Source organism: Haliotis asinina, chromosome 6, assembly GCF_037392515.1.
Source record: "Haliotis asinina isolate JCU_RB_2024 chromosome 6, JCU_Hal_asi_v2, whole genome shotgun sequence".
Taxonomy (NCBI): domain Eukaryota; kingdom Metazoa; phylum Mollusca; class Gastropoda; order Lepetellida; family Haliotidae; genus Haliotis; species Haliotis asinina.
In genome coordinates this window covers 25,656,044-25,671,514 of record NC_090285.1, presented here as the reverse complement: position 1 = coordinate 25,671,514, position 15,471 = coordinate 25,656,044, and the positions used below count along the sequence as shown (strand labels likewise).

At 41.2% G+C, this 15,471-nt stretch overlaps 2 protein-coding genes across 2 annotated transcripts; both read right to left on the bottom strand.

The window, feature by feature from the left end:
• Positions 1-11,047: 11,047 nt before the first annotated feature.
• Positions 11,048-11,695, bottom strand: LOC137287774 (uncharacterized). Its single transcript, XM_067820161.1, has one exon. The coding sequence runs from the start codon at positions 11,693-11,695 to the stop codon at positions 11,048-11,050; it is 648 nt and encodes a 215-aa protein (XP_067676262.1).
• Positions 11,696-11,731: 36 nt separating this feature from the next.
• LOC137287773 (zonadhesin-like) lies at positions 11,732-13,288 on the bottom strand. The gene has a single exon (XM_067820160.1). The coding sequence runs from the start codon at positions 13,286-13,288 to the stop codon at positions 11,732-11,734; it is 1,557 nt and encodes a 518-aa protein (XP_067676261.1).
• Positions 13,289-15,471: the final 2,183 nt, after the last annotated feature.

Sequence of the window (15,471 nt, the reverse complement as noted above, 5' to 3'; positions counted from 1 at the left end):
GAATATACCGTATTATGTTGCGTTATTGCTATCACAATGCCTTATTTGTCATTAGTCCCTTCCTTTCATCTGGCACCTACGACACATTGGTCACACTATGTCATATTTTAACTGATTGGTTGGCGATTAAGTTGGTTAAGACATTCCAGTTCAGTGATGGCATAAAATATGTAATTCATTTAGTCACTTCACAAAATGAATGTTTCCGGTATTTCACGATATGACTATTGCATGCGTTCAAGTAGTATGCCACAGGAAAGTCTACATCAGTCTTAAATATTCTTTAAACGTCAAGTAAAATAATGGCATTCATGGACAAGAACATTACTGAAAATCATTTAATACTGTTGAGAAACTACGAATGTCGACTGATCATGAGCTCCATATATTATATAGTTCGGAGATCTTGGGATATACTTTTAGGTCGACGACAGCAAAGATACAGAGTGACTTTTTGAGGAGATATATTTGTATTCCTAGGCGTACCTCTAGCAACGCCATTTTAGGAGATTTTGGTAGAAGGAATTTATGTGTGCAGTGCGGCAATGCGAATCTGTTGAAAAAGGCTTCCATTTCCTTTTGTTATGTCCTCATTTATAAGACATGTAGAGAACTGTTTATAAAACCATGTTATCATAACCTTCGGATGGCGAATTACTTCCGATGCTACTCTGGTGTGCGCCAAGATGAAAACCTTTCCCTGCTTTTGTCCTGTTTATTCATAAATGACCTGAACGAATTCGTTACTATTGATGGATTTTCATCTGTGAGTCTTCCTAACTTCCCATATATTAACATGAACCTATGCATTTCATTTATGACACTACATTCTGCAGATGACACAGTCTTTTTCGCTGATTCAGTCCCTGAACTTCAACGTACTATCAACTCCATACACATTGTAACATGTGGTACCTAGACGTAAACCTAGATAAAACAAAAGTACTTATATTTAGGAGCGGTCCAGCAAAACACTGTAAGCTAAATTTCTATTATGGAAATACTTTTATTGACATTGTCAATGATTACATTTATCTTAGAGTGACTTTCAATAGAAACCAAAAACTCAATAAAGAAATAAAAAAACCTTTCCGACAGCGCATCTAAACCTATGTTCTGCTTTTGAAAAAAATCAAGAAACTTTAATATACCAATAGACTTGTCCAAGAGCGTCCGTCGTGGTCGCTCTCGGGTGGTAGTTTAGGGTGGTGGACAAGAGACAGGGAGGACATGAGTCGGTGTTAGAGTTGAAGACAGCAGCAGCCATATTTTATTATTGTTTGGTTGAATGATGGTCGAAATGGTATACACAGTGGTAAACATGTGACAGAACGCACATCGGGACTGAGTGGACAATGATCCCGATGTGGAGACCCGCTCTGTCACTCACACAAATTCAGAAGTCCGACGGCGATTCTTCATCGTCGACGTAGTCGTAGGTGGGGCGACGGCCTTGGCCGACACCCCGACTAGACGCACAATCCGTCCACTTCTGTCGATGATCTAGTCTCCATGGTTGGTCTTGCAGGTTGGTCTCGCTGGATGGTCCCTGCGACTGACCATATCAGTCAGGTTTTTATACACAGGGCCATTACGCCATATTGTGCAAGGTCACTGGCCCATGCACATGTACATACGTAAGATTCGCCGACGTAGGGAGGTGTTAACTGACATGTATTGACAGCGTTTGACAATTAAGGGTCCTGCCCGGAGGGATGGTTATGATAAGAGGGGATACACCGAATGTTTGCAGAATACATTACATAGACATAGGGGATAGAATTTCGGTGCACTTTGGACCTATATTGAAACAAATAGATCGTTTGAAAAAATGAAGATTTAAGGAAACTTATTGAAACGATTTAGTCTATGACAGACTGTTTACTGAAGGCATTTGATGTTATGATTTTACCGACTTTGCGTTATGGGTACGAGACATGGACATATGAAAATGTACAAGTTATGGAGAAGATTCACTTGAAATTTCCTAAATTAACTATTGGTTTCCGCTACTCTACTCCAACTGATATGACATGTGGGGAACTAGGGAGAGTACCCCTTTATATATTAAGGGTAAAAAAGGGTAATCTGTTACTGGTATAGGCTACAGTCTGTTGGAACTGCGCCAAACTATCAGAATTGATTTATAATTATGCACTTATCAGAGGCGCTACGGAAAATGGATGTAATATTTGGATCAAACATGTAAAAGGTATACTTGAAAAATGTGGTCTATCCTATATATTTTATAACCCCGTAAATGTTTCATGGTTAACTTCTCAGGTGGCATCAATCCTGAAAGGTTAATTTTATCAAAGTTACAAAGCTGAGATAGGAAACAGGCTTGGGGTTTTATTACAAATACATGAAAAATAAGTTATAAATCTCAAAACCTCCCTCTCTCCCAATGTCGCAGTATTGGGCGAAGCGGGCACACGTCATATTTTGTTCATATTTATCTACGTCTTATAAAATTCTGGCTGAAAATTGTCAGATTGAGAACACTAAGAACTGAGGATGCATGCAGGACTGGTCTCATCGTGTGCACGAATCTTCAATGTTAATATCCTACTGAACCTGCAAGACTACCTTCCAAATGGAGCCACATTTAAATCACATCAATTCATCTAAATTGCGACGCTGTGTTACAAAATTTCGTTGTTTCAACTACGACTTACAAATTGTATCATAAAGACGGCCCGTTTCGAAGACGAAAATTGATGCAATGTGTCTGGTTTGTGGCCTTGGCCTTGAAGATGAATACAATACCTTGATAATATGCCCTTATACACACAGGTGAGAGATACTACCATAATTATCCATCCACATAAAAAGTCATTCAACGACTGTCCAGCGAGGGTACTACTATTTCAAATAATCTAGCAAGGTATGTGACTAAAATGTTCCATATCCGCAAACCTTGCGCTTGTATAACAGCCTTACATGTTTAAATTATTGATGTAGTTCTGATGTATGCCCTGAGCTTCCCACCCATGCCATGAACCGTGCTTTTTCACACCTCGTAATTGGTCTCAACTCAGTTGTTCCTGAGTGACCACCGCTTTCAGTTGACTCATTATTTATTTAAATGTGAAACTTTTACTGAACAAAGGAAGACACACATTCCTATTTAATACTTATCTTTCCCTAGTCTTATAAAAACATATTCCTGAAGCAAAACCTTGCACGATCAAGAAAACTTCGCAACATTCGTAAACCTAGTTGATTAGTGTGAAAAAGATTATATGATTATGTTGTAAAGTCTGCCTATGTTGTATTTATATTGTAAAACTATGCTTGCATTTTCTTCCATCTTTCCTCCATGTCTATGTAATGTATATGCCTTTATCTTGAACCACCAAGAGTGGTTTTATGAGAATAGAAGATTTTGAGTTGAGTTGCGTTGATACCTTTGTCAGTGATGTCATTAATGTTAACAACAAAGACGATATAACTGTTTTTTTTTCAAAACAAAACTATCATGTTTAGTAGTCGTGCACTGTATACAACTATATCTTGCACACTGTATGATTTGTAAGACGTACATACAAGAGCTGTTCCAGTCCAAGTATCTCGTAAGAGTGTACTATAATATTTGTTGTGCATCGCATACATTGAATGTTTAGTTACTATGCTGTAGTGAAGATCATATCTATCTGATATGCTCGAAATGTAGTGAAGCATCTGTTGAAGATGAATTTCATTTCCTCCTGTAATGTCCTTATTGCAAGAGAACATTTTTTGTACAAAAATGTCATAACAATCTATCTCATGATAAATTTGTCTCTTTAATGTCAACAACATATTCTGTTCTTGTGAAGAAAATATCATTTTCGCCAAAGAAATCCTTCCTGTTAAGTAGCATGGCATTGTAGGTGTTGTGCACTGTGTGGTGCTTTTTATATCTTAACACTATGGACCATGAGGCTTCGAATGCAAATAAACTTACAACTTGCAATTGTCACAAACACTTTGCTGTTACTCTTCGTTGATTATAATACTGTTTATGTATTCACTGTGTTCTGTTAGGCTCAGTTTGAATCAGAAGGATAAACAATATGCGCGCGGTGGGCGAGCTGAGTAAATATCTTATAGTGATATGGATTAGGATGGTAAAGTAATATGTTTGCTGTGTCTTCAGCGCAGGAGTACATCATTCCTCCATGATGAATTCGACAGATGCACTACCGTGTTGTATTGAATGGCGCACTGGCTTTAACAGATAGACTTCCATATTGCATTGATTAACACACTGGCTTCCACAGACATTCTTCCATGGTATTTTGTGTAATGCACTAGCTTCAACACATACACACGTACAGTCATGTTGTATTGAGTAACGCACTGACCTCTACAGATACACAACCATGTTGTACTGGGTAAAGCACTGGCTTCAACAGATTCACTACCATGTACTGCGTGACGCACTGACTTCACAGATGCACTAACGTGTTGTATTGAGTGACGCGCTGTCTTCAACAGACACACTCTCATTTTGCATTGATTAACACAATGGCTTCAACAGATATTCTTCCATGCCATTGTTTGTAATGCACTAGCTTCAACACATACACACGTACAGCCACGTTGTATTGATTGACGCACTGACTTTAAAAGATGCACTACCATGTTGTTTTGAGTAACGTATCGACTTCAACAGATGCACTATCATGTTGTACTGAGTAACGCACTGGCTTCAACAGCTACACAGCCATGTTGTATTTATTTACGCACTGGCTTCAACACACACACAACCATGTTGTATTGAGTAACGCACTGGCTTCAACAGATACACACAATGTTGTATTGAGTAACGCACTGGCTTCAACAGATACACAGCCATGTATTGAGTAATGCACTGGCTTCAACAGATACACAACCATGTTGTATTGAGTAACGCACTGGCTTTAACAAATACACTAGCGTGATGTGTTGAGTAACGCACTGGCTTCAACAGATACACAACAATGTATTGAGTAATGCACTGGCTTCAGCACATACACAGCCATGTTGCATTGAGTAACGCACTGGTTTCAACAGATACACAGTTATGTTGTGTTGAGTAACGCACTGGTTTCAACAGATACACAGTTATGTTGTGTTGAGTAACGCACTGGTTTCAACAGATACACAACCATGTATTGAGTAACGCACTGGCATCAACAGATGCACAACCATGTACTGAGTAACGCATTGGCTTCAACAGATACACAGCCATGTTGTATTGGGTAACGCACTGGCTTCAACAGATACACAACCATGTATTGAATAACGCACTGGCTTCAACAGATACACAACCATGTACTGAGTAACGCACTGGTTTCAACAGATACACAACCATGTGTTGAGTGACGCAGTGGCTTCAACAGATACACTAGCATGATGTATTAAGCAACGCACTGGCTTCAACAGATACACTAGCATGTTGTACAGAGTAACGCATTGGCTCTAACAGTTACATTACCTTTCTGCAACGTTTACAACACTTAGGAGTCTCTGTATCACATTCCATCAGCTACATCCAGTCATGGGTAACCAAGATCTAAATGTTAGATGTAAAGACATGAAATTATTCATATATCACAGAATTGGTGCCACACGTCACTGAATTCAATACTTTATCATTCCTTGCCCTGAAAAATAGACAGGAAAACTATTTCAGTGTAAAAAAACATTAGGCCTTTTTAATGATGTTTATTGACATTTTATTTTTGAATTATGACAGAAATAGAGTTAACGGGCGGATTCGCGTGTTTTACAGATTGATGTATTTTAATGATTAGTAGTTGAGATTTGCTCCTTAAGCCCAGTTTACATTCCCTACGGGGCAGTCAGCCCATGGAGTAAACTTTGTCGCCCTAGAGACAAATTTCATCACGTAAACACAAGTTCGAACACCCGTGAGATAAATACTGACCGAGTGGGCATTTTTTTCATGTAACTGCATTTTTGACAATATATTTTCTTGGAGGCAAGTAAATCAGCCTCTCACTCCCTGCTAAATTTAGACTATCTCTCGCTTGGAGTTAAACAAACCAACCTTTCATCCCTTGTTATGTTTTGGAATGAGCCTCCTGAAAAAGGAAATCTGAAAATAGATTGTATGCACTACTCCAGCCAGACGTTTCCTTACTGCGTCGCAAAATGCCACCAAAATTCAGACGTAATTCATGGACAGATGATGAAACAAGGTGTATCATAAGTATCTAGTTTGAAATGCATGTCCAGATACAATCTGACAGTCCTTCCAAATCGGGCACAGCAGTTTACGGGAAAATTAGCAAACTCATGCATCACAAGGATTTTGAAAAGACCGCCAGTCAGTGTGACAAACACATAAAGGCATTGGAAAAAAAACTACACACAATGCAGTGAGAGTGAGTGAGTTAATATTTAACGCATCTCACCGGCAAAGTTGTACAGAATATGCCACACAAGTCAGTACCAACTTCCGAGATCGATTCTGAAATGACCAATCAAGATTTTGATGTTCCTGATGTCAAACCTGATGCTGACCATGAGAACGACTATGGAGAGCATTTTAGACAACACAACCAAGATGGTGTCATGGATGAGGTCGTCGCAGAAAATTCGGATGAAAGAAGTGGTGTACACACAAAAGCCTTAAATACGCAGAAAGAGGAAAAAATACAGTAACAGTCGTCTTTAGATCTCACCTGAACTTGCCATGGACAAATTTACAAAGTCATATAAATCGATTGAAAAGCAACAGATTGAACTTGATCTTGAAATAGAAAGACTAACGACGAAAGACTTAAACGAAGGTTTGAGCGGTAAAAAATGGAAAATAGAAGAAACATAGAAAGCAGCTGAGAGGGATCATCAGTTACGTATGTTGGTGCTCATCATGAACAGTCGACTTCAAACTTCAAACACCACTTGGTCCAGGTCATGGTCTAAAACCTCTTCCAATACCAGGAACGTCCTTTGCAATGGTTATGATGCATAACAGGGTACCAGCGCTGTGTCTCCAGATACTAGTACTTTGGAGGGTAATAGTCCAGATCCTTGCAGTGGCAAAAGAACGAGACATGAATCAGTGACAATCAGTTGTGATGGGAGTAAATACATACACATTTAAAGCGATATTGGTCATGCCAGCATCATTGTTTATTTGATTGTTTGAATGTTTCTTTATTTGATTGTTTATTTGAATTTGTTTCCCATTAAATGCCCTTACAGTTATATTTAAATGAGGTATATGATACACATATTGTCGGATGAGGTAGAGAATGCTCTATAACTTTTGGTTATTCTGGTTTGTTTTCAGGCAAAGCAAAGCTCAGAATTGTTATTTTGGAGCATTTGCGTGTTAAGCTATGAAAAAAGATGCCCATGATCATCTGCAGCCTTTAGTTCGCGAATGCTCTGGCCATTTGTTCTTGAAGCCAGTGACTGCCTGCTTGAGGTCATGGCCTTCTGAAAATTGAAACATCAGGGAACACGTTTTGGCATATGCAGTCAGAAACCTCATGAATGATCACACACGCTGTCAATTTATGAACAAATATTCCCAACGGTCCGATACTCTACAGAAGTGGGCAGCTAATAGCGGATGACAGCTATGCGGTGCTCTGTGACTAGTTAAAGCTTGAGGGACAAAGGGTTGCTTCTCTAGTCTATGTTTTCAATATTACGTTCCACCAGTTTATACTCTTTGGTCTTTCCCATATGGATCGTTCTCTGAGGTAAGACGATGGCACACTCATGATTGCAGTTCGAATAGAATCTGTATCGATGTCACTGTCGGGATTGGAACTGACGTCTGTACACTTCCATGTTTCAGTATGAAATGTGGTTCATCAATGGTTGTTATTACTTTTACCATAATATTTCCCAGTATCATTGATCATGTAAACGCATTTACCATTTGCTCTTTGCCATTGGTACATTTACTTCTAGGGGTATCAGTGTATGTAAAAGGCTTCAGATTGTTAATGGCTGTATCCCCCGAGGTGGTTAAAGTATTGTAAAAGTATTGTGCTCAAGAGACCCATAACTTTCAAAGGAAATTTAAACTTACCAGATTTTTATAATGTACTATTTTTGTCATTTTAATTTCAGCTAAACTTAAATCGCCAACTGCTGAAGCTTTGATATAAATCCGACTGTGGTCCATGGCAGTAGCCAAAGTACTTTCGGTCAGCATGGTCCCGAGCATGGTGATCAGCCTTCAGTTGCTTGAGTCCTTTTGTATAGTATACTATTGTCGATAGTGATGTGAATGAATAAATGAATTTCTTTATTTCATCCAGATTCTACATTCGAAAATTTACAATATCCCTGATGTTACTTAGAGCAAATACATGACATGTACACGAGTACAAATATGATTCCTAGTGACACAAGCTGTGTAAGTAACTTTTCCATATGACATATCTTACACACTTAACAGCCATTGCTGCACAGAGTGAGTGAGTTTAGTTTTACGCCGCACTCAGCAATATTCCAGCTATATGGCGGCGGTCTGTAAATAATCGAGTCTGAACCAAACAAACCAGTGATCAACAGCATGAACATCGATCTGTGTAACTGGGAACCGATGACATGTGCCAACCAAGTCAGCGAGCCTGACCACCCGATCCCGTTAGTCGCCTCTTACGACAAGCATAGTCGCCTATTATGGCAAGCATGGGTTGCTGAAGGCCTATTCTACCCCGGGACCTTCACGGGTCTTGCTGCACAAAAAAAGAGGATGGTCTAATACATTTTTTATGATTTACAGAATAATAATGACGCACTTTACCATGTGGTCTGACTAACAATTACAAGTAATGATTGAGCCGAACACCAAAATAGTGCAAGTATCTTATATTTATGCAAAAGTTCAATTTGAACATACATGTAAACATCCCGTTTGTTAATGATGGTGGAGTTCAGTTATAAATTGATCAATGTGTAAAAGTACCGTACATGTCTGTCATAATCAAAAACGTGTCAGCCACATGTTGAACATTCTGTAGATGTAATTGATCTGGAAGTTATCTTAAGAGAGTACTGGATGCAATATCTAAGATGAGGATACATTAGTGCTAATTTCTATAGTATATGCAGCTTCAGTTTTAAATGAGTTGACCTATATCTGATCAGATTTGCTCTCAGTAATAGCCTGCGGTTATAAGTGCCATGAATAAGTGATAAGGGTCAGCTGCCAGGTCGGTGATCAAATTATCCTTGTTTGGCAGTAAATATGTATCAGACAAGACTATTTCTATTTGTCTAATTCAGGGGAATAAATCCGTGAGATTCAGTTTGCTGTCTGATCATTATAATACCTGAAATTCAGTTAAACATTTTGGTCAACTTACCTTGTTTTGACCCAGGCCGAACAGAAGTTCAACTCAAAAGGCACAAAGAAGCAGACCCAAAATGAGAGGACAATGGCTGCTCATGGGGATTGTTTTCACCCCAAAAGTTAGGTAGATAGTATCAGTGATGAAGTCAAACATTTCACATACTGTATTCTGATAACCTTGGAAGACATTTGCTTTCATTTTGGACAAATTTGAAAGCAGAGTGTGCTGATGGCTATCTACCTAAGCTCGCCACGGTTACCAACAAATGCCACGTGAATGCAATGATTGAAGTCATATAGGATAGCACTTAGTGTACAACGTTAATAAACAAATGTTGTTGTGTTTCTTCCCAGAACGTAACACGATCCGTTTCAAAAGTCATAAAAATTCAAGCACATCCATAGAGCGTTTGAGAATCAACATAACATGACATTGTCACTTGGGGCAGTTTTGTTCATAGGGTGTTACGTTGTTTTCTTTGTCAATAGGAAGGCAGTTCTGTCCTATTTCAGACAGAAGAGTTCAATAATGTACTAGAAGGTACTACAACTGCATGGGGGCTATCCAGTCCAAACTAACCTAGAATATCATGAAGAATGCTTCGGTAGTTACACTTTACATCAAATTGGGTGTTCGTTTGCCTCAGTGATCTCGGATTTCGTAAAACGTTCCAAGAAGTCTAGTTGTGTGGAGACCTGTCACTCTTGGTGTCTGGTCTATGTCTCTTTTGGAGGTTTCGCAACTGTTGCATTGGCGCGAATATCATCAACAGTGCCTTTGCTACCATATTCGCAGTCTCTGTATTACACTTCCTTTGCATTACAGTAACTGTTTCTATTTCTTTGGCACGCTAGTTCGTATTGTATAAAATAAACCTTCAAAATTGTCCGTGAATAGTGACGAATTAGAACTTGTTCATAACATACAGGTAAACTTTTTCAGGCTAATGGTTATGGTTTGTTAAACAGCAGACGTAGCTGAACAGATATGGAGGTATGAACAATCCTTAAATCATCTGTAAGACCTGAATGTTCTTGTTCACCTAGCGTGAGATATTTTATGTTATATTTTGTGAATACACAGTTAATCTTAAATGAAATACACCACGTATTCTTGTACGTGATGCATTATTTATCATAACTTCATTAGTACTATCAAAATACTAAATGTTGGATTAGATTGTTATCTCAAGTAGATAATGTTGATAGTGAAAATGTATTCTGATATTGACTTCAGCCGTGGACCTCTACAGGTGAATGTTACTGAAAAGTAGACTGACATGGAATTAAAAATTAAGGTTATTTGACAAACGGAAAGGTTACAGCGTATAGAAATACTCTAAGTAGACATCGGTATTCCAATATTGGTCTAATAGTGGAATATGGTTGATATTTTGGATCGTGTTCTATTTAATGCTGGGATTTGAGTCGTATATTTCAACAATACTGTTGTACATTCCACCCCTAATAAGGCTGCTAGATCTGTTCACGGCTGGTTTATGGTCCTTTGTTATTAGTAGCTAGTGGTACGTTGTGCTTTTAGCAATGAAGAATCGTAGAAAGTTCTCCTTTGTAGAAGAGCAAAGACAACCTGCCATGCCAGACCATTACGTACTTAATGACATTTTGTATATAACTTTATCAGAGTTCTTTACTGAGAGTATATTATCACTGTGATGTGTTAAATAGTCCGCTGGTCCTTTTGCACGGTGATGTTGCATGTAGTTTGTATCATGGTTTAGTGACAGGGCATGTGTCATACTGATGGGTATGTGGCTGCTCTGTTGGGATAGTGATGGGGCATGTGGCTGGTCTGTTGGGATAGTGATGGGGCATGTGGCTGGTCTGTTGGGACAGTGATGGGGCATGTGGCTGGTCTGTTGGGATAGTGATGGGGCATGTGGCTGGTCTGTTGGGATAGTGATGGGGCATGTGGCTGGTCTGTTGGGATAGTGATGGGGCATGTGGCTGGTCTGTTGGGATAGTGATGGGGCATGTGGCTGGTCTGTTGGGATAGTGATGGGGCATGTGGCTGGTCTGTTGGGATAGTGATGGGGCATGTGGCTGGTCTGTTGGGATAGTGATGGGGCATGTGGCTGCTCTGTTGGGATGGTGATGGGGCATGTGGCTGCTCTGTTGGGATGGTGATGGGGCATGTGGCTGGTCTGTTGGGATGGTGATGGGGCATGTGGCTGGTCTGTTGGGATGGTGATGGGGCATGTGGCTGGTCTGTTGGGATAGTGATGGGGCATGTGGCTGCTCTGTTGGGATAGTGATGGGGATGTGGCTGGTCTGTTGGGATAGTGATGGGGCATGTGGCTGGTCTGTTGGGATAGTGATGGGGCATGTGGCTGGTCTGTTGGGATAGTGATGGGGCATGTGGCTGGTCTGTAGGAATTGTGACGGAGTGTGTGGCTAGCCTGTGGATCCTGATGGGTATGTGGCTGGTCTGTTGGGATAGTGATGGGGCATGTGGCTGGTCTGTTGGGATAGTGATGGGGCATGTGGCTGGTCTGTTGGGATAGTGATGGGGCATGTGGCTGGTCTGTTGGGATGGTGATGGGGCATGTGGCTGGTCTGTTGGGATGGTGATGGGGCATGTGGCTGGTCTGTTGGGATGGTGATGGGGCATGTGGCTGCTCTGTTGGGATAGTGATGGGGCATGTGGCTGGTCTGTTGGGATCGTGACTGGGCATGTGGCTGGTCTGTTGGGATGGTGATGGGGCATGTGGCTGGTCTGTTGGGATGGTGATGGGGCATGTGGCTGCTCTGTTGGAATGGTGATGGGGCATGTGGCTGCTCTGTTGGGATGGTGATGGGGCATGTGGCTGGTCTGTTGGGATAGTGATGGGGCATGTGGCTGGTCTGTTGGGATAGTGATGGGGATGTGGCTGGTCTGTTGGGATAGTGATGGGGCATGTGGCTGGTCTGTTGGGATAGTGATGGGGCATGTGGCTGGTCTGTTGGGATAGTGATGGGGCATGTGGCTGGTCTGTAGGAATTGTGACGGAGTGTGTGGCTAGCCTGTGGATCCTGATGGGTATGTGGCTGGTCTGTTGGGATAGTGATGGGGCATGTGGCTGGTCTGTTGGGATAGTGATGGGGCATGTGGCTGGTCTTTTGGGATAGTGATGGGGCATGTGGCTGGTCTGTTGGGATGGTGATGGGGCATGTGGCTGGTCTGTTGGGATGGTGATGGGGCATGTGGCTGGTCTGTTGGGATGGTGATGGGGCATGTGGCTGCTCTGTTGGGATAGTGATGGGGCATGTGGCTGGTCTGTTGGGATCGTGATGGGGCATGTGGCTGGTCTGTTGGGATGGTGATGGGGCATGTGGCTGGTCTGTTGGGATGGTGATGGGGCATGTGGCTGCTCTGTTGGAATGGTGATGGGGCATGTGGCTGCTCTGTTGGGATGGTGATGGGGCATGTGGCTGGTCTGTTGGGATAGTGATGGGGCATGTGGCTGGTCTGTTGGGATAGTGATGGGGCATGTGGCTGGTCTGTTGGGATAGTGATGGGGCATGTGGCTGGTCTGTTGGGATAGTGATGGGGCATGTGGCTGGTCTGTTGGGATAGTGATTGGGCATGTGGCTGGTCTGTTTGGATAGTGATGGAGCATGTGGCTGGTCTGTTGGGATAGTGATGGGGCATGTGGCTGGTCTGTTGGGGTAGTGATGGGGCATGTGGCTGGTCTGTTGGGATAGTGATGGGGCATGTGGCTGGTCTGTTGGGATAGTGATGGGGCATGTGGCTGGTCTGTTTGGATGGTGATGGGGCATGTGGCTGCTCTGTTGGGATAGTGATGGGGCATGTGGCTGGTCTGTTGGGATAGTGATGGGGCATGTGGCTGCTCTGTTGGGATAGTGATGGGGCATGTGGCTGGTCTGTTGGGATAGTGATGGGGCATGTGGCTGGTCTGTTGGGATGGTGATGGGGCATGTGGCTGGTCTGTTGGGATGGTGATGGGGCATGTGGCTGCTCTGCTGGGATAGTGATGGGGCATGTGGCTGGTCTGTAGGAATTGTGACGGAGTGTGTGGCTAGCCTGTGGATCCTGATGGATATGTGGCTGCTCTGTTGAAGGGGAATATGGCTGGTCTGTTGAGATGGTGACAGGGCATATAGCTCGTCTGTTGGGATAATGATGAGGCATGTGGCTGATTTGTTCTGATACGGATGAGTAGGTGGCTGGTCTTGTTTATGGTTGGGATGTTTATGGCCGTGTGCTTAGTCGGTTGGGTTGGTGATGTGTATATGGCTGATCATTTGGGTATTTGATTTGTATTTCGATGGTGATGGGTATGTGGGTGGTCTGTTTGAATACTTATGGGGCATGTGACCTAAAATGATTTAAAACAGGTATGTTGTTGAACATGTCGAGTTCGATCTTGAAAGCATGACGTAAAACATCCTATTTAATCATTGTTTAGACATTTAAGCGGTTTAGTTAGCTGCTGATCTCACTTAATTGATTTTTGCCGACTCACCATAGTTACATGGAAAATGTCACGTGGTGTCCCGACAAAACTGCTTCGTATCAAGATGCACTCCTCCTACCGGTTGTGCAGTTGCCTCCAGTAGTCCGACGATCAGTGTATGGCAGCGTAGTCCACTTTCAAGACTTTGTGATGTCGCAGCTGTTTTCAAGTGACGGCCTTCAGTTTGCTGTAACATCAACTGTTTGTTTCATGGTGGTGCTTTCCACATGCAGCTCAAAGGTACGTAAGCTTCCACTGACAGAGAAGAGGAAGGTTAGGTCAGTCGGTTTTAGAAACATATTTTGAGCTACTGCCATCCTATGCTTGTCATTAAAAGTCCCATACTTACGTCTTTTGAGATATGGTTCACCCTATGCCTGTTAATGGTTAAAATGGCATATTTTGAGCTGTCTGTCGGTAAAAGTTGACATATGTTGACATATGTTGAACTAAGGTCCATCTGATGCCTGTTCTTAAAGTCCTATGCTGACCTATTTTGAGCTAAAGCCTACCATATGCATATCGATAAAAGTTATGTTTTGGCATATATACTGAGTTTAGGCTCATTCGATGCCTGCCGTTAAAAGTTATATATTAACATATTTTGAGATGTGGTCCTTCCTGTGCCTATCGTTAAAACTCCCATACTGGCATATTTTGAGATAAGGTTTATCTTATGACTGTAGTTTAAAGTCCTTTACTGGTGTTAAAAGTTCTATGTCGACATATATCAAGCTAAGTTTCATCCTGTCAGTCTATCCTATATCGACCTGTTTTGAGATAAGACCCATTCGATGCCTGTCGTTAAAAGTCTCATGCTGACATATTTTAAGCCTCTAGTATGATGATCTACCTTCAGTTGTTGGCAATCTAGAGCCTGTTTTTATATTGTTGAACGTGTTGAATTCTCCATCACACGGGATATATCCTTTAATGTAAAAAACCGTTTAGGATCTTTCCACTACTGATAATTCCCATTTAGTTGTTGCTTTGGTGTTTTGTTTTGGTTTGGTTTGGATTGGGTTTTTTAAATTCTGATTAATAGGTTTTGTAAATAGACACTTTTAGTGACAGGTAATTTAGATTAGTAACTTAAATTGTTAGTGACTGTGCCCTCAAAGACGTTTGAAGTATAGTAAAATTATTGTCATCCCGAGTTTAAACAACCTATTATTCTTAATCGTTCCTTCAATTTTGTGCCTAAATTTTCGTACAATTGCCTTAGGGATGAAGGGGTGGTGTTAATCCAGCTAGGGTCCATGCATGTAGCAAAGGTACTGTAAGTCCCCATGGTCCCTGGTATGGTGATCTACCTTCAGTTGTTGGCGATCTAGAACCTATTTTTATGTTGTATCGTCCTCTATACTAAAACTGTTTTAGATGTAATTACTAGTTTTAAGTATCTATCTGTGATAATCTAGTTGTTTTACTGTCCTTCGCTGACACAATGTATACCATTTACTATTTACTGTTCACTATTATGTATAACAATAATTGCTCTCGTCACTGAATGGCTGAAATATTGCTGATGTGACGATAACTTTTAACTGACTCACTCACTGTTTCTATACTGTATTGTTCTCTGTACTGAAATTGTTTTAGATTTCATTTCTAGTTTTAAATGCGTTTCTTTGATAGTCTGGTTCTTTCACTATCCGTTGACAGGTTTTTACAATT

Bases quoted from the DNA above. Each gene is read 5' to 3' on its own strand.
- LOC137287774 (XM_067820161.1), bottom strand. From the start codon at position 11,695: ATGCCCCATCACTATCCCAACAGACCAGCCACATGCCCCATCACTATC.
- LOC137287773 (XM_067820160.1), bottom strand. From the start codon at position 13,288: ATGCCCCATCACCATCCCAACAGACCAGCCACATGCCCCATCACCATC.